The sequence below is a fragment of the Rhinopithecus bieti genome, unplaced genomic scaffold (genome assembly GCF_001698545.2).
Source record: "Rhinopithecus bieti isolate Rb0 unplaced genomic scaffold, ASM169854v2 scaffold_19858, whole genome shotgun sequence".
NCBI classification, from domain to species: domain Eukaryota; kingdom Metazoa; phylum Chordata; class Mammalia; order Primates; family Cercopithecidae; genus Rhinopithecus; species Rhinopithecus bieti.
In genome coordinates this window covers 249,626-275,700 of record NW_016810077.1, presented here as the reverse complement: position 1 = coordinate 275,700, position 26,075 = coordinate 249,626, and the positions used below count along the sequence as shown (strand labels likewise).

Here is a 26,075-nt window from a genome sequence, read left to right as displayed (position 1 = left end):
TTTTCTGCCAATTAGACTAGCAAGGATAAAATAAATATTTAGCAGAATGTGGGAAAACAGATATTCTCATAAACTAGCAATAAGAATATTAAGTGATACAACCTCATTGCAGTTTTATTATATCAGAAGTTAAAGGGCACATATCCTTGACCCAGCAATCTACTGCTACAAATTATCCTGACACTCTCACACACTCCCACTGATATAATCAAAAATATTTATTGCAGCAGTACTTATATACAGGCAAAAAATCCTGAGATTTACTTAAATATTAATAAGGTAACAGTTATAATAAATGTGGTACATATATGGAAAAATGTCCAAAATATATTGATAAGCAGAAAGAGAAAGATGTAGAATACATACCGGCTATTTTTGGTAACTTATGGGGAGTACAGTGCTGGGTGGGAGGTAAGAGTTTTACTTTTTACTTTAAACACTGCCATACTATTTGTTCATAAAGTCACATGTGACTTTTATAAAAAATTTACATTTTGAAAATACTAAATGTGGCTGGGTGCAGTGGCTAACGCCTATCATCCCAGCACTTTGGGAGGCTGAGGGCAGTGGATTGCCTGAGGTCAGGAGTTAGAGACCAGCGTGGTCAACACAGTGAAACCCCATCTCTACTAAAAATTACTGAAATTAGCCAGGTGTGGTGGCATGCACCTGTAGTCCCAGCTACTCATGAGGCTGAGGCAGAAGAATCGCATGAACTCAGGAGGCAAGGCTGCAGGGAGCCGAAATTGCGCCATTGTACTCCAGCCTGGGCGACAAGAGCAAAACTTTGTCTTAAAAAAAAAAAAAAAGTGAAATACTAAATACTAACTGTTACTTGGCAATACAGCTGGAAAGGGTCAATGTATGTTGTATAATCTCATCTAGAATGAAGAACAAAGAACTGTATTAATTGAAAAGTTTTCTTTTTCATGCTACAACAAAGGGCAGCACATCTACAGTGCTACTAAAGAAACAAGTACAGAGAGGTTAAGTTAGAAACTAGATAAATTAATCTAAGACAAATATCCATAAAGAATTTCAAATTCTTGGATTCGGCGATTCTGCAGTCTTAGCAGCAGCTGCCTATGTTAAATACTGAAGCACAAAATGAAGAGGAAGACTCTGCAACTGAGGTACAGCTAGCAGCCTCTGAGAAGAAAAATTAGTCTAAAATGTTTGCGGAGACATGTAAGTTAGGCAATCTCAAGGTTAAATTTCTCTGGCTCCTCAACCCTAACCAACAATAGGACTAAACACAGTTCACATCCAGGATTAAAAAGAAAAAAAGAAAAAAAAAAAGAACCAAGGTCTATATACGGTAATAATCTATGTCTAAGAAAATCCTTGTAGGAAGACAGAAGGAACAGCATAAGAAAAGGTCAATGTCCAACTCTGTGTTCAAACATTATGGCAGAAGCTACAGAAAGGAAAAGCAACAAATTGATCCCAGTGGGGAAGAACCTTTTCTTGCTTTGGACTTGCTAGAGGGCAATCAAGCTTCAGGCATAAAAATCTACAGATGATTACTACAGTCAACCAAACTAGCCAAATTTCAAACACAGGAAAAAAAAACAAAAAAAACCCAAAAAAAACCCACTAGTCAAAATGCTTTAAAATTTAAGAAGTGTGTTATTTCTTAAGAAAGTATATTGTTTAGGCTGGGTGCAGTGGCTCACACCTGTAATCCCAGAACTTTGGGAGGCCAAGGAGGGTGGATCACCTGAGGTCAGGAGTTTGAGACTAGCCTGACGAACATGGTGAAACACCATCTCTACTTAAAAACACAAATTTAGCGGGGTGTGGTATCACATGCCTGTAATTCCAGTTACTTGGGAAGCTGAGGCAGGAGAATTGCTTGAACCCAGGAGGCAGAGGTTGCAGTGAGCTGAGATTGCACCACTGCATTCCCACCTGGGCAACAAGAGCGAAACTCCGTCTCAAAAACAAAACAAAAAAAGTATATTGTTCATATATGTTATATTACATATCTACAATAAAAAAAATTTAAATACCTTTCAACAAATAGCAAGCTTCCTCAGTTGTGGGAATCAAAAATGTTACCACAGTTCCAGGCTATGATTCTACAATTTCTTCCTCCATCCTAACAGTTTTTTACCTTCAGAGAAATGAGGAAAAGTTTTCTTCACTTCTTACATGTGTGACTAGTGTTCCCAATCTTCTACTTGTATTAGTCTACCTTTCAAAATCTTTAAAGAAATAACTACTAGAAACCCACAAAGAAAACACTCTTCATAGCAAACACTTCAAATTTTTGCAACATGGATTAATACCTCCACTTGGAAATACTAATCAAAATCAACAATGACAGTCTTACTTTAGGTCTGAACTAAGAATATTTTACTAGCCATTGTATTTCAACTGGATTGAAAGAAGACTTGGGAAATAATTTATTTCTCTTTCTAAAATGTCTATAATGCTGTCTCCGGATTGTCCTCAGTGGCTCCTTCCTATGGCCCAACAGCAACTGAAGTGCCAATGCCCCCATCCCATTCCAGCTAGCATTCTGAATCTCTATTTGCCTGGGAGAAAAGAACACTTTTCATTGATCTATGTTTAACAAAACATTTACTGAATGCACACAGTATTCCCAGCACTGTGCTACTAAGATAAATGAGACATGGATGGTATCTACCTTCAAACTCATAGTCTAATAAAGAAGACAAACTATGCCCAGGCCTGGCTTAAAGGATCAGACGATGCTTCAGATACGCTATTTCAGAAGATCAGCTGACAACTAGCAGAGAGGGCTCTGGCAATTGGGGAGGCACGGGGTTGAGGGAAAGTGACAACAAGCACCTAGGACTAGAACTAGGAATATGAAACATCATATTTAGTTTATTCATATAATCCTCAGCATTCTGGCATAGCTACAGTAAGATAACTGCATGCCGTGTTATAGGGTTTACTACATTTTATTCTGAAAGTGATGGGGGACAATTAAAGAGACAGGTAGAAGAAGGAAAAGAGTATAGAAAAGTTAACAAGTAGGAACAGAGATACGGAGAATCCAATAAACCAAATCACAGAGAAAACATAAATACTTTGTAGTGTGTTCATACAATGGAATATTACTAAAAATAAAACAGCAATAAAAAATAATGAACTGCTGATACAGTCACAACATAGACGAAGCTCAAGAACATTATGTTGAATGAAAAAGCCAGATACAAGAGTACATACTATATATAAAATCCAAGAACAGGCAAAACTAAATTATGCTGACAGAATTCAGAAAGATGATTACTTCAGGGGAAAAAAGCTATTGGATTGGAAGCGGGGAAAGCACATGAAACTTTCTAAAGTAATGAAATGTTCTATATCTTGATCTAGGTGGCGCTTACATGTATGAATGTGTATGCGAAAAGTCATTCAGCTCTATACCTCAAATTTTATGTTACTATATATATGTAAACTATACCATAATAAAAAAGAAAAAAATACATATATAAGCATGGTGGAAAATAAGGTCAGAATAAGTTAAACCAGTGTCATCCCACAAGCAATATCAAACATAAAAAATCAGAACAAAAGTTATAACAGACACTGTATATTCAACTAGAAAACAAATCCCTAATAAGACCTTCAAGTACAAAAGTCTGGCTTCTTCTCCACTGTAAGAGGATATATAGGCAAGTGTTATTTCTAATAAATGCTACAAAAGTAAATTATTCTTCCTAAAGAAAAATACTCCACTATGAAGCAAAAAATAAAATTTTTCTACACAATAGGAGGTACTATAATGATCAATAAGGTATGACAAGCACTTAATAGAATTTAGAGCACAATAAGTACTCTTCAAACTACCACTACTATTATTATTATATAATAGCAATAAAAGGAAAATTTTGCTTCAAAACATGCCCAAACCACTGACTGAGATTTCTTTCAGTGCATATTACTGAACTACAGCACTTTTCATCCTAGACTTCTTTTTTTTTCTTTAACAAACACTGAGATCAGCAAATTTTTGACAGCTGAAACATCTGGTTAGAGGGAAAACCAAGCTAACTCCAATTTTTTCAGTGTTCTTTCTCCCCGTTTCCGTTTTGAAGCCATATTTACTTACCAATAAACAGTAAACGTATCTTTTTAAAACATGTCAACAGCTTATATTATTTAAAAGCATTCTTTCACATACCAGACCAAAAGTACATGATGCCAATTCAACTTTTTGAAAGTGAACAGCCTTAGAAAGCTAATCAGAATGCTGTATTAGAGAGGTCATTCAGTAGAGACACCCACTAGGAAAACATTAAAACAATAATTTACAATTTTGAATACTATATTAACAGAAAGAAATCACAATTTGGCAAATGTCCCATTTGGGAAAGTGTTTCCTTAACAGTAATAACGAAGCAAAATTCACAAAAGCAATGACTATTCATATACTTTATCAACAAAGGAGAAAACAATGAAGTGACACAATAAATGTCTTACTGAAGTGGTGAGAGTTCAATGTGAAGAGTGGCTGAACCAAACATTAACTTGTTTTTCTAACATGTTAGAATATTCAGGAAACCTGAATGCTTTAGCTAACCTCAACACAAAAGGAGGAAACTAAAAATTTAGTTCCACAATTTGATAGCTGTAATTTTACTCCCATCAAATCAACTGGACCAAGTGTATCAAAAGACAGTTACTTGCATTTCAAAATTTTATTTAAAACTCTTTGGTTCTGAACTCAACACCACATTTTTAAGACATAATTTTTTTGTATTATTCCTACCTCGATATGTACATTTAACAAAGCAGTCTTCTACTTACCTAGATTTTGTCTTATTAACATCTTGCTGCAAGAACAATCTCATCCAAAATTAAATCAAACCTGAAAGAACACATACAAAGACCAAGGTTTAATTTTTTGTGTCAAGCATGAATAACTATAGCTACAATACACTACGATTTTAAAAACCACAAATCAAATTATATTTCTTAGTATAAAAAAAGCATTCAACTAGAATATGATCATTTCAATCTTTAGGAAACTATTGCTAAGTGCCCCCCACAATCCCACTGGTTTTTTTGAGAAATAATAATCTATTCAAATGAGAAATCGAAACTTTCTAATTCTTTTTTTAAAAAAAATCTACAATAAATTGTTTTCATTAATTTTAATAGTATGGCAATGGCAATAATTAAAATAATTAACAAAACACACATCTTTCTAGATCAGTATTTATTTAATATTATGTACATATCAAGACGTACACCAAACAGCTGAAGACAAAAATGTTATAGTATTGGAACACATAAAAGTATATACTAATAGTAATTCTCATAATAGCCAACACTGATTAAGTAATTACTAAATGCCAAGCACCCTTATTCTAGAGAATAGAATGTATCAATACTTTCCAGCTTCAACTTAATCCTTAATTTAGTATAAAGTGACTTCTACTCCAACAATCCACTGATTTGCCAAAAACATACCTACCATTACTAATTTTATCATATTTCAGAAGTTCTGAAACTCTACACATCCCCTCCTCCCCATACCTGAAACTAGCTTGTGACTCTTCTAAATTCTCTATTATTTAAAAAATAGCACCACCATACCTACTTCTGTTATCAAGCTAGATTACTTTGTTTTATTTCCATACTCACTATCATCTCTGATTTGTCCTTCCCAGAACCACAGACCTAGAATTTTCTGCATAGTATCTAGAAAAGATGAGATACTTTCTCTGCCACCCAACGCCATCATCTCCCATCAACCCAGAACTGGACATGGGTGCCTGTTAAAAACTAAACTATAAAAACTAAACTATAAAATCAAAGTAAGAATATTAAAAGTCTACTATAAACGACTGAGTGGGATAAGCTGAACAATCGCCCCACAAAAGATATCCACACCCTGATCCCTGAAACCTGAGAATGTTACCTCACATGGCAAAAAAAAAAAAAGTCTTTTCAGATATGATTAAATTAAGGATCTCGAGAGGGGAGATTATTCTGAATTATCTGGGTGGGTCATAATGCAATCACATGTATCCTTATAAGAACGAGACACACACTGAAGGCAATGAGAAGACACAGCACAGAGGCTGGGTACAGTGGCTCACACCTGTAATCCCAGCACTTTGGGAGGCCAAGGTGGGCAAATGACCTGAGGTCAGGAGTTTGAGACCAGCCTGGCCAACATGGTGAAACCCCATCTCTACTAAAAATACAAAAATCAGCTGGGCATGGTGGCACACACCTGTAGTCCCAGCTACTCAGAAGGCTGAGGCAGGAGAATCTTGCTTGAAGGAGGCGGAGGTTGCAATGAGCCAAGATCATGTCACTGCAATTCAGCCTGGGCAACACAGTAAGACTCTCTCCAAAAAAGAAGATGACGACATGGCAGAGAGAACTGAAAATGCTGCCTTTGAAGACTGGAGGGACATGAGCCAGAGTCAGGAATGCCAGCAACCACCAGTATTAGGGAGAAGCAAGTAATGGATTTTCTTCTATAGCCTCCCTCCAGAAGGAACAAAGCCCTGCCATCACCTTGATTTTGGCCCAATAATACTGATTTAGAACTTCTGGCCTCCAGAACTGTGAGAGAATTAATTTCTACTGTTTTAAACCAACCAGTTTGTGGTAATTTGTTAGAGCAACCACAGGAAATTAATACATTGAAGATAGCAGGTTCTCAAGGAGATAAACTGGAAGCACCTCTATATAAAAGATGTTATGAACTGAACTGTGTCTCCCCCCAAATTTTTTTTTTTTTTTTTTTTTGAGGACGGAGTCTTGGCTCTGTCGGCCGCGCAAGAGGCTCGGAGTGGAGTGGCCAGGAATCTCAGCTCACTGCAAGCTCCGCGCTCCCCCGGGTTTAGCGCCATTCTCCCTGCCTCAGCCTCGCCGAGTAGCTGGGACTCAGCAAGCGCCCGCCAGCCGTCACGGCAGGCCTAGTTTTTTATATTTTTTAGTAGAGACGGGTTTCCGGTGTTATGCCCAGGATGGTCTCCGATCTGCCTGACCTTCGTGATCCGCAGCGCGTGCTCGGCTCCCAAGTGCTGGGATTACAGGCTTGAGCCACCGTGCCCGGCCCAAATTTCTTATATTGAACTTCATCCCAAATATGACATTAGAGCAAGGGCCTTTCAGGAATCAAGTTAAATAAAGTAACTTATGAAGCTTTTACCCAATATGACTGGTGTCATTCTTTTTTTTTTTTGAGACGGAGGCTCACTGCAAACTCTGCCTCCTAGGTTCAAGCGATTCTCGTGCCTCAGCCTCCCAAGTAGCTGGGACTACAGGTACACGCCACCATGCCCGGCTAATTTTTTTTTTTTTTTTTTTTTTTTTTTTTTTTTAAGTAGAGACAGGGGTTCACCATATTGGCCAGGCTGGTCTCGAACTCCTGACCTCAAGTGATTCACCCACTTTGGCCTCCCAAAGTTCTAGGATTACAGACGTGCGCCAATGCACCCGGCCCAACTGGTATCATTCTAAGAGACAAAAGGTATGTACACACAGAGGGCAGACCATCTGCAAGAGAGAGATGCCTCAGGAGAAACAAAACCTGCCAACACCCTAATCTTGAACTTCCAGTCTCTAAAACTGTGAGAAAATAAATTTCTGTTGTGTAAGCCACCCAATCTGTAGTATTTTATGACAGTCCTAGCAGACCAATGCATATTTTAAGAACTATATATGGCTGCACAAACAATATAAACATACTTAAATGCCACAGAACTGTACACTTGAAAATGGAATGTTGTTATGTATATTTTACCACAATAAAAAACAGAGGCATAAACAAACTTCACACACAAACTTCGACTAAGTTGTTCAATTTTACCTTGCTTTGCTCGTACTCTCCAAAATCTGAAAAAAAAAATCTTTTAACTGCATTTGTTCCCCACAAACCTAAACCAGCACATTTGAGACACTTTGTTTTATTTTATTAATTTTAATTGACAAATAATAGTTGTATATATTATCTATTTATGGGGTACAATGTGATTTTTGACATATGCTTACACAGTAGAATGATTAATTCACGCTAATTAACAAATCCATCACCTCACATACTTATTTTTTTGTGGTAAAACACTTAAAATCTACTCTTTCAGCAATTTTAAAATATACATGCATTATTACTATATTTCATAATTCTGTGCAACAGATCACTAAAGCTTATTCCTCCTGACTGAAACTTTGTACCATTTGATCAACATCTCCTCTTGCCCCATGCACTCCCAATCCAGCCTCAGGTAAACACCATTTCACTCTCTACTTCTAAGAGTTCAACTTTTTTAGATTCTACATGTAATTTAGATTACGTAGTGTTTGTCTTTCTGTGCCTGGTTTATTTCACTTAGCATAATGTCCTCCAGGTTCATCCATGTTGTTGCAAATAACAGAATTTTTTCTATCTTAAGACTGAATAGTATTCCATTGTGCATATATACCACATTTATCCTGTCATCCAATGATGGACACCTAGGTTGCTTTCATATTTTAGCTATTGTGAATAATGCTGTAGTGAACATGGACATGCAGGTACCTCTTCAGCATACTGATTTCAATTCCTTTAGATATATAACCAGAAGCGGGACTGCTATATCATATGGTAATTCTATTTTTAGTTTTCTAGAAACTGCCATACTGTTTTCCATAATGGCTGTTTATTGTGCATTCCTAGCAAGGTACACAAGGGCTCCTTTTCTCCACATCCTTGCCAACATGTGTTATCTTTCTGATAATAGCGAACACACATATTTTTTTTAAAAAAAGATTTTACAAAGAAGTATGATAGAACGTATTTTAAAGTCTATACCCAAGAAATACAATTGGAATATTACTTATATAAATGGGGGGGGAGTACAAAAAAAGAGAATAAAACTTAAAAGCAGTTGGCACACATGGTTTTGCTTCAAGCAGTATTCTAAGAGAACACCTGAATACTAAAATGTCAAGTATAACACATCCTCCCAAAAACCCATAACCATAGTCTGATCATGAGAAAAATATCAGACAAATTCCAATAGAAGATCATACAGTATATCTGACCAATATTCTTCAAAACTGCTAAGGAAAAAAAAAACCTCATAAGGTCATCAAAAACAAAGTCTTCAGAAGCTTAGGAAGAAACGACAACTAAATGTAATATATCTTGGAACAGAAAAAGAACACTGGTTAAAAACTAAGAATATCTGAATAAACTATGGTCTTTAGTCAATAATAATGTGTCAATATTGGTTCATTAACTGTAACAAGTGTACTGTACTAACGTAAGATGTTAATAACAGGGAAAAATGACAGTTGGAGGGGTGGTTAGAACATGGGAACATTATACTATCCTGCTCAAATTTTTTGTAAACCTAAAAACTTCTAAAAAAGAATGTCTATTAATTTTCAAAAACATTGTAAATATGCTGAAGAGGCGTGAACGTATTTTAGAAAACTAAACACTGACAATTCAGAAAAGTCTTCACAATTAACTCTGAAAGTTCAGATACACATTAAAATTATATAAAATATAGGTCACAAAACAAGTCTGAATAAATTTAAGAAGACTGAAATCATACCAACTATCTTCTCTAATCACAGTGAAATGAAACTAAAAGCCAATAACAGAAGGAAAACAAGAAAATCCACACATGTGGAATTTAAAAGCTCACTCTTAACCAACCAATGGGGCAAAGAAATTACAAAGAAATTTTTTAAATATCCGGAGACAAAAACAAAAACACAACAAACCACTAATTTATGAGATGCAGCAAAAGCAATACTAACAGGGAGGTTTATGGCAGCAAAAGCTTACATGTTTTAAAAAAAAAAAAAAATCACAAATCAACAACCTAACTTTGTATCTCAAGGAACTAGAAAAAAGAGGAACAAACTAAACTAAACAGCAGCAGAAGGGAGAAAAATAATACATATCAGGGCTGAGATCAACTAAATACAGAACTGAAGACAAGGAAAGAAAAAAACTCAGTGAAACCCAGAGTTCGTTTTGGTTTTATTTTTTGTTTTGTTTTATTTTTTAAAAAAAGATCAATCAACAAAATCAATAAACTCCTTAGCTAGACTAAGAAAAAGACTTGAAAAATGAAAATCAGAAATGAAAGAGGGGACAATACAACTGATGCCAGAAGGATTATAACAGAATATTATGAACAAGTATACATCAACAATTGAATAACCTAGAATAAACTGGTATATTCCTAAAAATGTACACCTAGCAAAATGAGGACATGAAAAATAAAAACTCTGAATGGCCTATAATTAGTAAACAGAGATCGGATGCGGTTATCAGAAACTTCCCAACTAAGAGAAGCCCAGGACCAGATGGCTCTGCTAGAGAATTCTACCAGACATTTAAACAAGAATTAACACCAAGCTTCCTCAAACTCATAAAGAATTCAAAAGAAGGGAATACTTCAAATTCATTCCATAAGGTCAACACTACCCTGACACCAAAACCAGAGAAAGACACAACAAGCAAGAACAAAAGTATAGACATATATCCGTGATTAATACTGATGCAAAAATCCACAACAAAATAGGAGCAAAACAAAGTCAGCAGCACATTAAAAGGATTACACATCATGACCAAGTGGGCTTTACTCCTGGAATGTAAGGACAGTTCAACACATGAAAACAAAATAGAAATAGAAGGAAACATTAACATAATAAAAGCCATACACAAAAAGCCCACAGCTAACATCACACTCAACAGTGAAAGACTGAAAGCATTTCCTCTAACATCGAGAACAAAGCAAGGATGCCTACTGTCACCATTTCTATTCAACACAGCAGTGGAAGTCCTAGCCAGAGCAATTAGACAAGAAAAAGGAATAAACTGCATTCAAATTAGAAAGGAAGAAATAAAATTACCCTGGTTCTCTGATGTGACCTTACATGCAAAAAACTCTTAAATTTTCAAGAAAAAAAAATGTTAGAAGTAATTACTTCAGCAATGTTGCAGGATACAAAAAATAAAAGCACACAAACACACAAATATCAGTTGTATTTCAATAAGCAATTTGAAAAACAAATTAATACAATTCCATGTACAATAGTATCAAAAAGAATACAATATTTAGGAATTAACCAAGGATCCAACAGACTTGTACAATGCAAGCTACAACACTCTGCTGAAAGAAACCATAAAATATACAAATAAATGGAAACACACTGTATCCACAGATTGGAAGATTTATTGTTAAAATGTTCATACTACCCACAGCAATCTACAGATTCAATGTAATCACTGTCAAAGTCCCAACGGCATTTTTTGCAGAAACAGGAAAGCCTATCCTTAAGTTAATATGGAATCTCAAAGGACCCCATAGAGCCAAAACAAACTTGAAAAAGAACAACAAAGTTGGAGTCCTTACAATTCCTGATTTCAAAACATACTAAATACATACTAAAAACTTGAAAAAGAACAACAAAGTTGGAGGCCTTACAAGTCCTGACTTCAAAACATACTAAATACAAATAGTAATCAAGACAGCAGTGGTGCCAGCATAAAAAGACATATAAACCAATGAAACAAAATAGACAGCCCAGAAATAAACCCATGCATTTCTAGTCAAACGGTGTTTGACAAGAGGGCCAAGACTATACAGTGAGGAAAGGACAGTCTCTTCAACAAATGATACTGGGAAAATCCAATATCCACCTGAAAAAGAATGAAGTTGGACCCTTACTTTACACCACATACAAAAACTATAAAACTACTAAAAGAAAATATAGGAGAAAGCTTCGTGACATTGGATTTAGCTATGAATTCTTGAACATGACACCAAAAGCACAGGGAACAAAAAATGGAATTACATTAAAAGTTAAAATCTTCTGTACATCAAAAGAAGTAATCAACGGAGTGAAAAGACAACCTACAGAGTGGGAGAAAATATTTGCAAATCATGTATCTGATAAGAGGTTAATATCCAAAATATGTAATATAACGAACTTGACAACAAAAAATTGACTGAATTTAAAAATGGGCCAAGTTTTTGAATGGACAATCCTCCAAAGACGGCATATAAAACAAGCACATGAAAAGATGCTCAGCCCAGTGTGGTGGCTCATGACTGTAATCCCAGCACTCTGAGAGGCTGAGGTGGGAGGATCGCTTGAGCTCAGGAGTTTGAGAACAGCCTGGGCAACATAGCAAGACCTTGTCTCTACTAAAAATTAAAAATAAAAAATAAATAGTTGTGGTAGCACACATTTGTAGTACCAGCTACTTGAGAGGTTGCGGTGGGAGAATCACTTGAGCCTGGAAGGTCAAAGCTGGAGTGAGCCATAATTGTGCCACTGCACTCCAGCCTGGGCAATATAGCAAGACCCTATTTCAAAAAATATATAGTAAGAAAGAAAAGATACTCAACATCACCAGTCATCAGAGAATGCAAATCAAAACTACAAGGTATCACCTTACATCCACTAGAGGCGGTTATTTTTAAAAACCCAGGAAATAACAAGTGTTGGTGAGAATGTGGAGAAATTAGAACCCTTGGTGCACTGTTGGGGGAAATATAAAATGGTGCAGCCATTATGAAAAACATGACAGTTCCTCAAAATATTTGAAGTTAAATTACCATATGATCCAGCAATCCCACTTCTGGGCATATACACAAAGAATTCAAAGCCGAATCTCAAAAAGATATTTACATGCCCACATTCACAACAGCATTATTCACAAGATCCAAGAGAAAGAAGAAACCCACTGTCCACCAATGTATAAACAGATCAACGGAATGTGTATACATACAATGGTATATTACGCAGCCTTAAAACAAGGAAATTGTATCACATGCTATAGCATGGATGAAGCTCAATCTCCTCAAGGGCATTATAACTGAAATATGCCAATCACAAAAGGACAAATACTTTATGATTCCATCCATGAGGTACCTAACATAGTCAAAATCACAGAAAGTGGAGTGGTTAGAAAAGTCTGGGGGAAAGAGGAAGTGAAATTAGTGTTTAACAGATACAGTTTCTCTTTTCCAAAGTGAAAAAGTTCTAGAGACCTGTTACACAATGTGAATACACTTAACACTACTAGACTGTACACTTAAAAACAGTTAAGATGGTAAATTTACTGTTATGTGTTTTTTAGCAAAATAAAAGATAAATATGAAGAGTAGAAAGTACATGTAAGAGCCAAGGTGGAGTAACAGGAATTGAGTTTGCCCTCCTCCCTGAAAACTCAAGAAATCAGAAAACATACGAAACAGTAGTTTTCAGATATTAGACATTAGGCAACCCCTGAGGGTGAACACTGAAAGGGAAATAAGGTGAGCAAACAACTGCCTGGAGAAAGTACAGATTCCTGCCCAAGGAAAGAGTATCTATGCAGAATCTGGTGGTAATCCTTGAGTTGACAAGACTGAGATAAAAGCCTAAAAAAGTCAACAGCTAAAGATCACAGGGCAGAGTACTGAAGAGAAGATAACTCCACAAACAAAGAACACCCTCAAGTATCTAGCTACATAATGATTAGAGCAACTCTGTGTGGAAACTATCCAAGCAAGGAAGAGTGACCCAAAAGGATGAAAGAGAATTGCCCTAGTCTCACACAGCACAATAGTACCTGTTCTCTTAAGAGTGGAAAATCTCCTAATTCATGTAACACCGGATAAAAAGGAGTCTTGCCTCAGTGGGAAAAGAAAGTAATCCTAAACTATATGCTGTTAAAGAGACAGACCCCCAAAAAGGAAGGTGGCAGAAAAGGAAGATACAAAGTGGCACCAGGAGAACTTTTGGGGGTGATGAATATATTCATCATCTTGTTTGTGGCCTCCTGAGTATATACATGTGTCAAAACTTTTCTCACTGTATACTTTACATATGTGTACTTTATTACATGTCAATTATGTCTCAATAAAGCTGCTTTTAACACCTTCAATAATAAAACAATCCAATTACAAAATAGGCAGAAGATTTGAAGCAGCATTTCAGCAACAATATATGAATGACAAGCATATCAAAAGATGCTCAGTATCATTTGTTACTGGTGACGTGCAAATTAAAGGCACAAAGAGGTATCACAACACAGCTGTAAGAATGGCTAAAATTAGTAAGACCAACCAAACCAAGTGTTGGTGAACAAGTGGAGGAACTAAAACTTTCATATATTCATATGAGAAGATAAAAAGGTACAATCACTTTGTAAAAGTTTCACCATTTCTTAAAACATCAAACATACACCTACTACAGGATCCAGTCATGGAGTGGAAACTCCTAAGTATATGTCCAAACAAATGAAAGTATATATCCATATAACGATGTATTAGTCCATTCCCACACTGCTATAAAGAACTACCTGAGACTGGGTAATTTATGAAGAAAAGAGGTTTAACTGACTCACAGTTCCACAGGCTGTATAGGAAGCACGGCTGGGAGAGGCCTCAAGAAACTTGCCATTATGGCAGAAGATGAAGGGGAAGCAAGCACATCTATCTTACCATGGTAGAGTAAGAGAATAAGAGTGAAGGGGGGAAGTGTTAAACACTTTTAAACAACCACATCTCGTGAGGACTCACTCACTACTACAAGAACAGCAAGGGGGAAATCTGTCCCCATGATCCAATCACCTATCTCCAGGTCCCTTCTCCAACATTGGGAATTACAATTCAACATGAGATTTGGTAGGGACACAGAGTCAAACCATATCAAACGATTTGTATACAAATGTCTACACCATCCTTATTTGTAATATTCAAACACTGGGGGAAAAATGTCCATCAACATGTGAATCCTTACATTATATACCTGCAACAGAATATGTAGGGCTGAACTAATGATACATGCAACATGAACGAACCTCAAAAAAAAATACGTTGAGTAAAAAAAAAAAAAAACTCCAAACAAAAACAGTACGTACTGCATGTGTTGATTTATGTAAAATTCCAGAATACACAAATTACCTTATAAATTACCTAAAGCAGATAACTCACTGTCTGGGCAAACAGGAGGAGTACCAACAGGCATAAGCATACTTTTTGAAACTAAAGGGTATGCTCCTTACCTTGAATGATTTCATAGGTGTATACAGACGTCAAATCTGTTCAAATTGTTTACTTTAAATGTGATTTTTTAATATGTCAATTGTACTTCAATAAATCTGTTAAAAATTCACAGCATACAAGGAATAGAAAAAAAGTAAATCTCAAAATTAGAATAATAAATGAACACCAAAATAAGTCATTTATGACCAAAAAAAGATATAAATGAATCACCTTTGAACAACTGCTAATTTACCAACATCTACCTACAATTGGTAACTCAGTGTATAAACAATGCTTCCAAAATCTCATCAGACCTGACTTATGAAACAAATACAGCAAAGAGTAATCTGGACTACTGGACAGATTGATATACAAAATTTGTACCTGCCCCAATTTCTATATGCAAACAATTCTTACTGAAATATAGTGAGTTCAGAACTAAACACTGAAAATTAATCTAATTTTACCAACTGAAACAAAAAGCCCAATTGTGAAAATACAGCCCAATTCTGTTTCACCTCGTTATCCATGTATTTGGCAACGAAGTTTTGTAGTTTCTCTCTTCAAGAGGTGGTCTGCCAGTTGCAGTGGCTCATGCCTATAATCCCAGCACTTTGGGAGGCCAAGGCAGGAGGATCACTTGAAGCCAGAAGTTCAAGACCAGCCTGAGCAACACAAGGAGACCCTGCCTCTACAAAAAATACAAAAATTAGCCAGGTGTGGTAGTGCACGTCTGTGGTCCTAGCTACTCAAGAGGCCAAGGCAGGAGGATTGCGTGAGCCCAGGAGTTCGAGTTTACAGTGAGCTATGACTGTGCCACTGCATTCCAGCCTGGGCGACAGAGCAAGACCCTGTCTCTTAAAAAAGAAAAAGAAAAAAGAAGTAGCGTCCTCTCCTTGACCTCTTAAATCTGGGACTGACCTTATAAGAAACACCAGTGGAATCCAGCAGATGTCACAGTTTGCCAGTTTTGAGCTTAGGCCTCAAGAGACATTGTATACTTCTGCTCTCTGTCTTTTTCAAAACCTTGCCACCACCATGATAACAAGCTAACTCTCATCTGCTTCAGGATTGGGGGGGTAACCCAGATGTCACAGCACACCCTAGACCAAACTACAGCCAACTCAATATAGGCCATCCTAGATCAATCTTATTGCCAGTCAATGCTCAAATATATGAGAGAATCCAGTCAAGAGAAGCAGAGCCACCTTCCTGACCTGCTGGTAAATGCAGATTCATAAATGAGCCCAGTCAAGACCAGAAATGCCACCTAGCTGACGCACAGACTTTTTCTAACAATATATGTTTATTGATTTAAACCACACCAAGTTTCAAAGTAATCTGTTACACAATAAGAGTTAACTGACAGGGCAACTCTATCTTAACAATACCGTAATAAATTTTTCTTAGCCCTAGGAGTTATTTTATATTAACATTTGATTTAGGTCTCTTAACTTTTGAAGACAAGGGGGAATAAAGGACCAAATCTATTTCATTCTTTTATTAGCAGTAACTCTACAAGACATTCTGTCACAAAATTTTTCAAACTCAGAGATATATAAACTGACCAAAATCATTATTGTAAGTAATGTCACCATTCAATTATAATTTTTTTGTGAAATATTGTTCCTACACAACTTTACTGGATCCAGCAATACACTGAAATTTTCAGGACACTCCAAAATCTATAAAAACTGTTACAGAACAATCTTCTATCTCTAACATTACCTCTATTTTTACTAATAGTAACCTTAATTTCCCTATAGGACACATTCTTACTAAACTATTACAGTGGCCCCAATCCTAGGCACCTGAATGGAAGGATAAACAAGTGACTCTCAGGCTGATCAGATTACCCTGTTCTCCTAGCACAGTAATTTGTTCATGGATGGGACTATATCCAGAAATTGGAGATACAGAATGCTTCTCAGTACATTTGCAAAAACTATTGGGAAAGTGTCACTTGAATCCTCAGCAGAAACAGCTACGAGAATGATGTAGGTTAGAGCAGCCAGTGGCTATCTTTGCCACACTTCATGGAGAGAACATGTTTAGGAATGAAACTACTATGGAAGAAATCCAAGCCAAAAATAGAGACATCATCCTATAAGTACCATATGCACCCACTGATCCTTCAATCCCTACAATTTAATTAAAGTAATCACAGAATGCTAGAGACCCCACAAGAACACAAAAATTATCTCTGGAGAAAGATAGTATCACCCTAGGGCTCAGTGTTTAGGCCTAAGAAAACAGCTGGAAATTTAAATGGGAAAAACACGGCAGTCAGAGAACCAGAGGGGTGAAACAAAAATTCTAGGTATAAACTTTGCCCAAATCATTGGATGACTGATAAACCCAGTAGGCACAGAGAAGACCTGAAGGGATTGAGGAAAAAGCAGGCAGAAACTAGAAAGAATGATGCTACACTTGAAAATAGCACTGTTATTACTGAGTTTGTTGCCTTTCAACAGAATGCATTCCCCAACCATGCAGTGTAGGCGGCAGGAAGCTGCAGCTCTACAAGGTTGAAGTGTTAGTGAAGTCTGTTAGAAGCTCTGCAGAACAGCTGAAAATTAGTAAAATTCCAAAAAGCAAGAAAACCACAGCGCAAAATCGGACTATAATCTCCACAAATTTTTGGGTAACAACCAACTTACTCACTGGGAGACCCCCAAGAAGCCAGGCCAAAAAAGCAGCAATGGAAAGCTAGAAGAGAGCAGAGATGGCCACAGCTGCATACAACAGGGGAGACCAAGTTTGCAGTATGGGCCAAGGTAAGTTAACTACCTACCTTAAAAAAAAAGACCTGCAATTCTAAGAACATTAACTGAATCTAAAACATATCCATAACGTGCAGTTCCAGGCAAAAAATAACATGATATGCAAAGAAAGAGGAAAATGTGACCCAGACTCAGGAAAAAAGAAAAGTAAATCAACAGATACTGATTCTGCATCTACCTGAATTAATTCAAAGCAGTTATTCTAAGTATGTTACAAAAATTAAAAGAAAATATGTTCAAAAAATTGACAGAAACTTAAAAAAAAGAAAAACCTGAAAAATACAATAACCAGAATAAAAAATTCATCAGATGACTCAACAGAAGATTACAGATAGCAGAAGAAAGAATCGGTGGGTCTGAAGACAGGGAAATAAAACCGTCTAATCCAAAGAACAGAAAGTAAAATGACTAAAGAAAAATAAACAGATCCTAAGAGACCACCAGTAGGACACTATGAGGCAGTCCAATATATGTAACTCAAGTCCCAAAAAGAAAGGAATGAAACAAGCATAAAAAAATTTTTGTTGAAGAAACAATGGCAAAAACATTTCAAATTCAGTAGAAAATACTGACTTAACAAATCCAAGAATCTCAAAAAACCCAAGCGGAATATACACAGAGCCACATATGCATATATATCATAGTCAAGCTGCTGAAAGCCTAAGAGAAAACCTTGACAGCAGCCAAAGAAAAATGGCTGGTTACATATCAAAAACAACAATACTATTAATGGTTGACCTATCAGAAAAAATGGAGACACTGAAACAACATCTTCTATATCCAATGATACTATCCTTCAAAAATGAGTTGAAAAAAAGTTATTTTCAGAAAACAAAAATTGGGTTTGTGGCCAGCAGAGAAAACCAACAACTAGAGTTTTAAAAGGGGGAGGGGAAGGAAAGTAGTAACAACACTAAATCAAAAACATGACATCAGAGGCTCAGGGCCCTCATCAGAACCTGACCATGTTGGCACGCTGATCTCAGACTTCCAATCTCCAGAACTGTGAGAAATAAATTTCTGTTGTTTGTAAGCCACCCAGTCTATAGTACATGTTACAGTAGCCCAAACTAAGACACAGACATGAATACTGCACCCAAAAAATTGCAGCATACACATTCTTTCCAAAGACACACAAAACATTTATAAAACTTGGCAATAAACATAGTAAAAGGTACTCAGTCACATTGGGAATCAGGGAAACGTAAAATAAAAATCACTATGAGATAACCCTACATACCCTCTAGAATAACAGAAAATATTTGCCAACTATATACTTAACAAAAGACTCATATCTAAAATATTTTAAAACTCCCAAAACTCAACAGTAGAATATAAGCAAAAATTTCAGAACAAGGACCTTCGAAAATCATCTCCTCCATAAAACCAGCAAGATCACTGGCAAAAACTGTGAAAACCAACATTCTGTGAACTCTGGAAATTAGCCAAAGGCTTGGAGCAATCTAGAAGAGTGATAAATGGCAGAATCTTATTTGGGAAGACCAGCACACTTTAAGGCATTTTTATCTTCCCCTATTCCCATCCTCCCCCATAGCTGGGTAGTAGCTTTGAAAATTACCAGCCTGGGGGATCAGGCCCAGTGGCTTATGCCTATAATCCCAACTACTTGAGAGGCTGAGGTGGGGAGAACTGCTTGAGCCCAAGTGCTCGAAACCAGTCTGGGCAACATGGTAGTACCCCACCTCTAAATAATGTTTAAAAATTAGTCAGGCATGTTGGCATGCATCTGTAGTCCCTGATACTCACGAGGCTGAAGCCAGAGGATCAGTTGAGCTCACGACTTTGAGGCTGCAGTGAGCTCTGACCACGCCACTGCACTCCAGCCTGAGCACAGAGCCAGACCCCATTGCTTTATAATTAAAAACAAAAAACCCAACAGCCTGGCAGGCACTAGGGAAGACAGAAGAGGTTTGGTGCTCCTTTAGTACCTCATTCCCAGAGAACTGTCATTATTTAACATGTCTGGTGGTCTCCCGGAAGGCTCTACTCCCAAAGCTAGTTTAATTTGACCTGACTCAGCACTTAACTAGTACAAAAAGCTTCCCCCGATACCCTAGGACGACCAAAGGACATTTGTCAAAAAGAGGTGAACTGTTTCACATTGCAGCTGGCTGAGGGAGAGAAGAACAGCTGAGGCAAACAATAGACTAAAAGCTTTAAAAAGAAAAGCTGGGGGCTTTATAAAGCTCCATCATATTCCTGAGACTATAGAGAGCCACATGTACAGAAAGGGCTGTACACATGCCCAGTAAAGACCTAAGTGCTCACCTCTAGCTAAACCTGAGGCTCTGCACAAGCAGGAAGTAAAGAGTAAGGCAGAGTTGTAAACTGCCTGGTTAAGTGTTGAAGGAGTGTCCCAATACACACATAACTTCAACAAAAAGATGTATAGCTCCCAGGCATTTAAGGAAATCTCTGTCCAATCATTAGCTGACCACTAAGCCAACCGAGCAGAGATTTCAGTGCCTATGTGTGACAAAGAATACAGATTTTATAGAATTAGTTTAGAAAAAAATCGCTAAAATAACAACACTGGGGCAGAGAAGAGAATCTGATTATCAGAGTTGTGCCATTATTTTAAATGTGCAGTATTCAACAAAAAATTACAAGATATAAAAAAAAAAGGAGGAGGAAGTGCGGTTCATACACATGGAGAGAAAAGCAGTCCACAAAACTGTCCCTAAGGAAACCCAGACATAGCACTGACTAAACTAGACAATGTTTTAAAATCAGCTACTTTAAGCATATTCAAAGAACTAAAAGAAACCCATGTCTAAAGAACTAAAAGAAAGTATGAGAATATCAATAAAAGATAAAAAAATTATGACAAAAAAATTGTGGAATTGAAAAGCACAATAACTAAAATGAACAATTCACTAGAAAAGTCAGCAAACCTGAAAATAGATCAACTGAGATTATCCGGTGTGAGGAGCAGAAAGAAAACCAATGTTAAAAATGCATAGGGCCTACAACACCTGTGAGACAACATTAAACATACCATTGTATACATAATAGGAGTTTCAGAAGAGAGGGGAGATAAGAATGAGGCAGAAAGAGCATTTGAAGAAATGTGACTAAAAATTCCCCCCGTTTGATGAAAAACATTAACCTAAACATCCAAAAAAGCTCAAGGAATTACACAGAGGATAAACCCAAAGAGATCTACACCTTAGACACATCATCGTAAAACTGCTGAAAAAGGAAGAGAGAATCCTAAAAGAAGCAAGAAAGAAACAACTTGTCACAGACAAACATCTTTAGTAACATTAATAACTAATTTTTCATGAGAAACCATGGAGGCCAGATGGCAATGGTGTCAAAGTACTGAAAGAAAAAGACTCTCAACCATGAATTCTAGAACTATTTTTCATAACAGAAGGAGAAATTAAGACATTTACAGATTTAAACAAATACTAAAGAGTATCCCACAGGCTGAAATGGAAGAGCACTAGATAGCAGCCTGAATCCATTTGAAGAAATAAGGAGTATGGTGAAGGTAACTACATAGGTAAATATAAAAGACAGTATAATTGTTTTCTCTCCGTGACTTTTTCTTCTCCCCATTTAAAAGGTGTAAAAGGATGTATGTATGGCAATAATAGCACGAAGGAGAGGGAACAGAGCTATATAGGAGCAAACTTTTTGTATATTATTAAGATTAACAGTATTAATTTCAACTAGAATAAAATTAAGTTAATTATAATTCCCAGAGCAACCACTACAAAAATGAATTAAAAGTATACAGTACAAAACAAGTGATTCAAGTGATACACTTGAAAATATCTATTTAACACAAAAGGCAGCACTAGAGGACTAGAGGAATAACTACCCCAAAAAACAATGAGACATATAGAAAACAAAGAGCAAAACAGCAGATGTAAATTCCACTTTATTGGAAATTATATTAAATGCAAATTAATCAGGCACTCCAATCAAAAAGCACATACTGGCAGAATGGGTAAAAAACATAATCCAACTATATATTGGCTATAAGAGACACACTTGAGATTAAATAGATACAAATAAACTGAAAGTAAAAGATCAAAAATGTTATAGCATGCAGAAAGTAACCAAAAGAGAGCTGATGCAGCTATTCTCACAGCAGAAACAATAGACATTAAGACAAAAAATTGTTACTAGAAACAGAGAATGTTTTGTAATAACAAAAAGGTCAATCCATCAAAATTACATGCCACTTATAATCATGTGCACACCTAATAAGAGAACCCCAAAATATATGAAGTAGAAACTGACAGAATTGAAAGGCAGAATGTAAATAGTTCAATCATGTCTATACGTTGAAATAATAGTACTTGAGATATGTACTTCACATTCAATAATGGATAGTATAGACAGAAGATCAAGGAAATAGAAGACTTGAACACTATAACTCTACAAAACGCTCCACCTAACGACAGCAGAATAAGGAATGTTCTTTAGTATGTACCATGTGTTAGGCCATCAGACAAGTGTCAATAAATTTTAAAGGAATAAAAATCATAGTATGTTCTCTGACCACAATGGAACGAAACTAGAAATCAATACCAGAAGGAAATTTGGTAAATTAATATGTGGAAATTAAGCAACAAACATCTAAGTAACCAGTAAGCCAAAGAAGAAATTGCATTGGAAATCAGAAAATATGTTGAGATAAATAAAAACAAAAACACAACATACTAAAACTTATGGGATGAAGTAAATGCAATGCTTATAGGGAAATTTACAGCTATATATGCCTACATTAAAAAAGGTCTTAAATCCATAATCTAACTTTCTATCTTAAGAAATTAGGAAAAGACAAACTAAACCCAAAGCAGACAAAAGAAAAATAAATAAATAAAGAACACAGCAGAAATAGAGAACAGAAAAAAAGTAGAGGAAAAAAAAAAATCAATGAACCCAAAAGTTAGTTATTTGAAAAGAACAAAATTGACAAACCTTCAGCTAAACTAAGAAAGAAAAGACTGAAATCACTACAGTGAGGAATGGAAAAGGAGTAATTACTACCAACCTTATATTAATAAAAAGGATTATAAAAGAACACTATGCAACTGTATGCCAACAAATTACATAGTGTAGATGAAATGGACAAACTCCTAGAAAAACCCAAACTGTTGAAACTGACTAAAGATGACACAGGAAATCCGAATAGACCTAAATCAAGTAGAAAGAACTTCCCACAAAGAAAAGCCCAGGACCTAGCCAACCACGGTGGAGAGCACCTGTAGTCCTAGCTACCTGAGAGGCTGAGGCAGGAGGATAGATCATTTGAGCCCCGGAGTTCGAGGTTGCAGTGAGCCAAGATTGTGCATTGCACTCCAGCCTGGGCAACAGAAAAAGACTCTGTCTCATAAAAACAAACAAACAATCCATGACCACACTGCTTCCCTGGAATCTGGGGAACATTTCAAGAATTAACACTATTTCTTCTCAAACTCTTTCAAAAAATAGAAGGGAACACTTCCTAACTCGTTCCTATGAGGCCAATATTGCCCTCATACCCAAATCAGACAAAGTTATCATAAGAAAACTACCAACAAATATCTCTTATAAATTAAATCAGAAAAGTCCTCTTTTTTTTTTTTTTTCTCTAAAGACACGCCATCTAGATCCCTTCATCCTCCTGTCCCAAGCTGAACTGGTTACTCTTCAGACCTCCTGTACAGCACTATCCTTGAATCTCCCTTCATAATCATCCTAGAAATTCTCTTTACTCTTCTGTACTGCATCCTATTTCCTGGATCCCCCTCTTTTTAGTTATCCCATTACTTTGATGGAGCCTGTGCCTTCTAGTAACTTCCTGATATGGTACTTTTGAAGTAAAGATTCTAACAACCTCATACGTTTCATATTTTTTGCCTCCTCCCACACTTGATAGACTGGTATAGAATGAAGAGTTTGGAAATAACTTTCCTTCAGGATTTTGAAGGTATTATTCCATTACTGATTACTCTCCAATGCTACCTATTTCCAATCCCTCCTTTGTGCTCCATTCCCGAAAGCTTTCTTGATCTTCCCTTTATTTCTGGTGTCTGAAATTTCGCCATGATACATCTTGATGTTCTTTTTTTCAGTCACCATATTGAGCATTCATGAGCCCTTTTACTGTGGAAATTCACATAATTTCTTCCATTTTCTCCCTTTTTTTTTTTTTAAGACAGTGTCTCCTACTGTTGCACAGGCTGGAGTGCAGCAGCGCCACATCAGCTCACTGCAACCTCTGCCTCCCAGGTTCAAGCGATTTGCTCAGATTACAGGTGCATACCAACACGCCCGGCTAACTTTTGTATTTTTAGTAGAGACGGGGTTTCACCATGTTGGCCAGGCTGGTCTTGAACTCCTGACCTCAGGTGATCCGCCCACTTTGACCACGCAAAGGGCTGAGATTACAGGCATGAGCCACCACACCTAGCCAATTCTTACTTTTCATATGTTGAACATGCATGCAAGTGTGATCCTCTAGTTTTCTTATTTTCTCCTACTTTACAACTTTTTTGTCCTCCTCTGTGGGCGTTTTCTCAACTTTATCTTCCAACCTTCTAATAAGAATTTAATATTCTGAATTTCCAATAATTCTATGAAGTGTTTCATATTCTAAATTTCTAGAAGCTCTTCTCTTCTCGGCACTGCTTTTTCATAGCATCCTTTCTTGTTTCAAAGATGCAGTATCTACTTCTGAAGAAATCAGTAACTTTTATAAAACTTTTCTTCTTCTTAAAGTATTTCCATTTCCCTCTTCTCTTTCATATAAGGTTATCCTCAAATATTTGGTGATCCTTAATCTCATATTTAAGGTTGAAGCATTTAAAAGTTGCCTAGAGATTCTGTCTTAATGAGGAGACATACTGTAGGATTATCAATCTGGGCCACATCTGTTATCAGTTAGACATTTTTCCTGATCTCGTCAGTTTGCTGTCACAGGATGAATCTTTTAATCTCACAGCTAGATGGGGCAAGAACTTGTCAGCCAGTATTCTCCAAACTGGGAGGGAAAAAGAGATTGGGAATAACTCTCAGATCAACATGTAGATTTTCATGTAATTCTTCCTGTTTTCCAGTATGATGCCCTTAACCTGAACTGTGCCTACTGTTCTCAAGTACAGAGATCCTCAGGTTGAATGTCAAAGAAGAAAACTTGGATGAGGCAGGAGTCCCTTTCCTGGAACCATCAGTGTTGCTTACTTGTTACATAGACTTTTAGACAATTCCTTCAGAGGTCCTTGCAGACACCAATTCCTGAAGCATTCCAGGGCCCTACAGCACCAGTTCTAGACTAATTCTAGGCCTTCTCCACTGACAGCAGAAGGTTCAGCTTTCTCTCATCTACAAACAAATGGAGATAGGGCTATTCTCAAGAACTATGGAGCCATACACAGGTATTAAAAAGCGACTACTTAAGCAAGCAATTCAGAGCAGCATTTTCAGAAAAGCTTCCTATACCACTAGTTCATCAGGATAATCAGAAAACAGCTGATAGTTCTGCTGACATTCCTTCTCACCCATACTATTATACAGAAACCCCATTTTTCAGAGATGTAGATGAAATCTCTAGGTCCCAGTGATAGTAGGGAGCAACTCACTGTATTTTGCTTTAGCTGATCTGCCTCATCAGATAACTTGGACAAAGTCAAACATACCTCCTGATTTTACCACGTTCCCAAAAACCTCACTATTAATGTCTTTACTTGCTGCAGTTAAATGGTAAGTAATAATTGCGCAGATGAAGGTGATACATAAATAACCAAGGTTGAAAAGCACAGTAGAAAGACAAAAAAACTGACAGCAGGAATAATGGAAGGCTGTGTGCCCAAAGCTGGAAAGGACTTCATCAGTACTGACCATCAGAATAAAAAGGCTGGTCTCAGTAGCTCACAACTGTAATCACAGCACTTTGGGAGGCCAAGAGCACTGCTTGAGCCCAAGAGTTCAAGACCAGCCTGGGTAACAAAGTGCGACCCGTCTCTACAAAATAATAATAATAATAGAAAGAAAAGAATGGCTTATGAGAGCTTGGGCAACACCTGTTGGAAAGGAGCGAAGGGGAAAGACTTAGTGCCAGCAGAGAACTACTACATACTAAATCCTAAAAGCTTAATATGTCCAAGTTAAGCCTATATTAACTGTGAGAATGTTTAAAATGTAAATGTTAAGCTAAAACATGGTATCTTAAAACTCTAAAACTATTAGTTCCCAAGCTTCTGTTCTATTTCCTAACTCTTAAAAAAGAAATGAGGATTTAAAAAATTGTATTACTTTTATAATTTTCCTGTTTTCTACTTCTATTATAAAA

The 26,075-nt window shown here is 36.6% G+C and overlaps 1 protein-coding gene across 10 annotated transcripts in view; it reads right to left on the bottom strand.

The window, feature by feature from the left end:
- Window positions 1-26,075, bottom strand: part of ZNF644 (zinc finger protein 644) — a 104,106-nt gene that overhangs the window by 63,744 nt on the left and 14,287 nt on the right. For all 10 annotated transcript variants that reach the window (XM_017891272.1, XM_017891267.1, XM_017891266.1 and 7 more), the window contains one exon: window positions 4,786-4,846. In XM_017891272.1, the coding sequence (XP_017746761.1) occupies window positions 4,786-4,807 (22 nt within the window). In that variant the 5' untranslated portion in view covers window positions 4,808-4,846. The remainder of the gene's footprint in view (window positions 1-4,785; window positions 4,847-26,075) is intronic.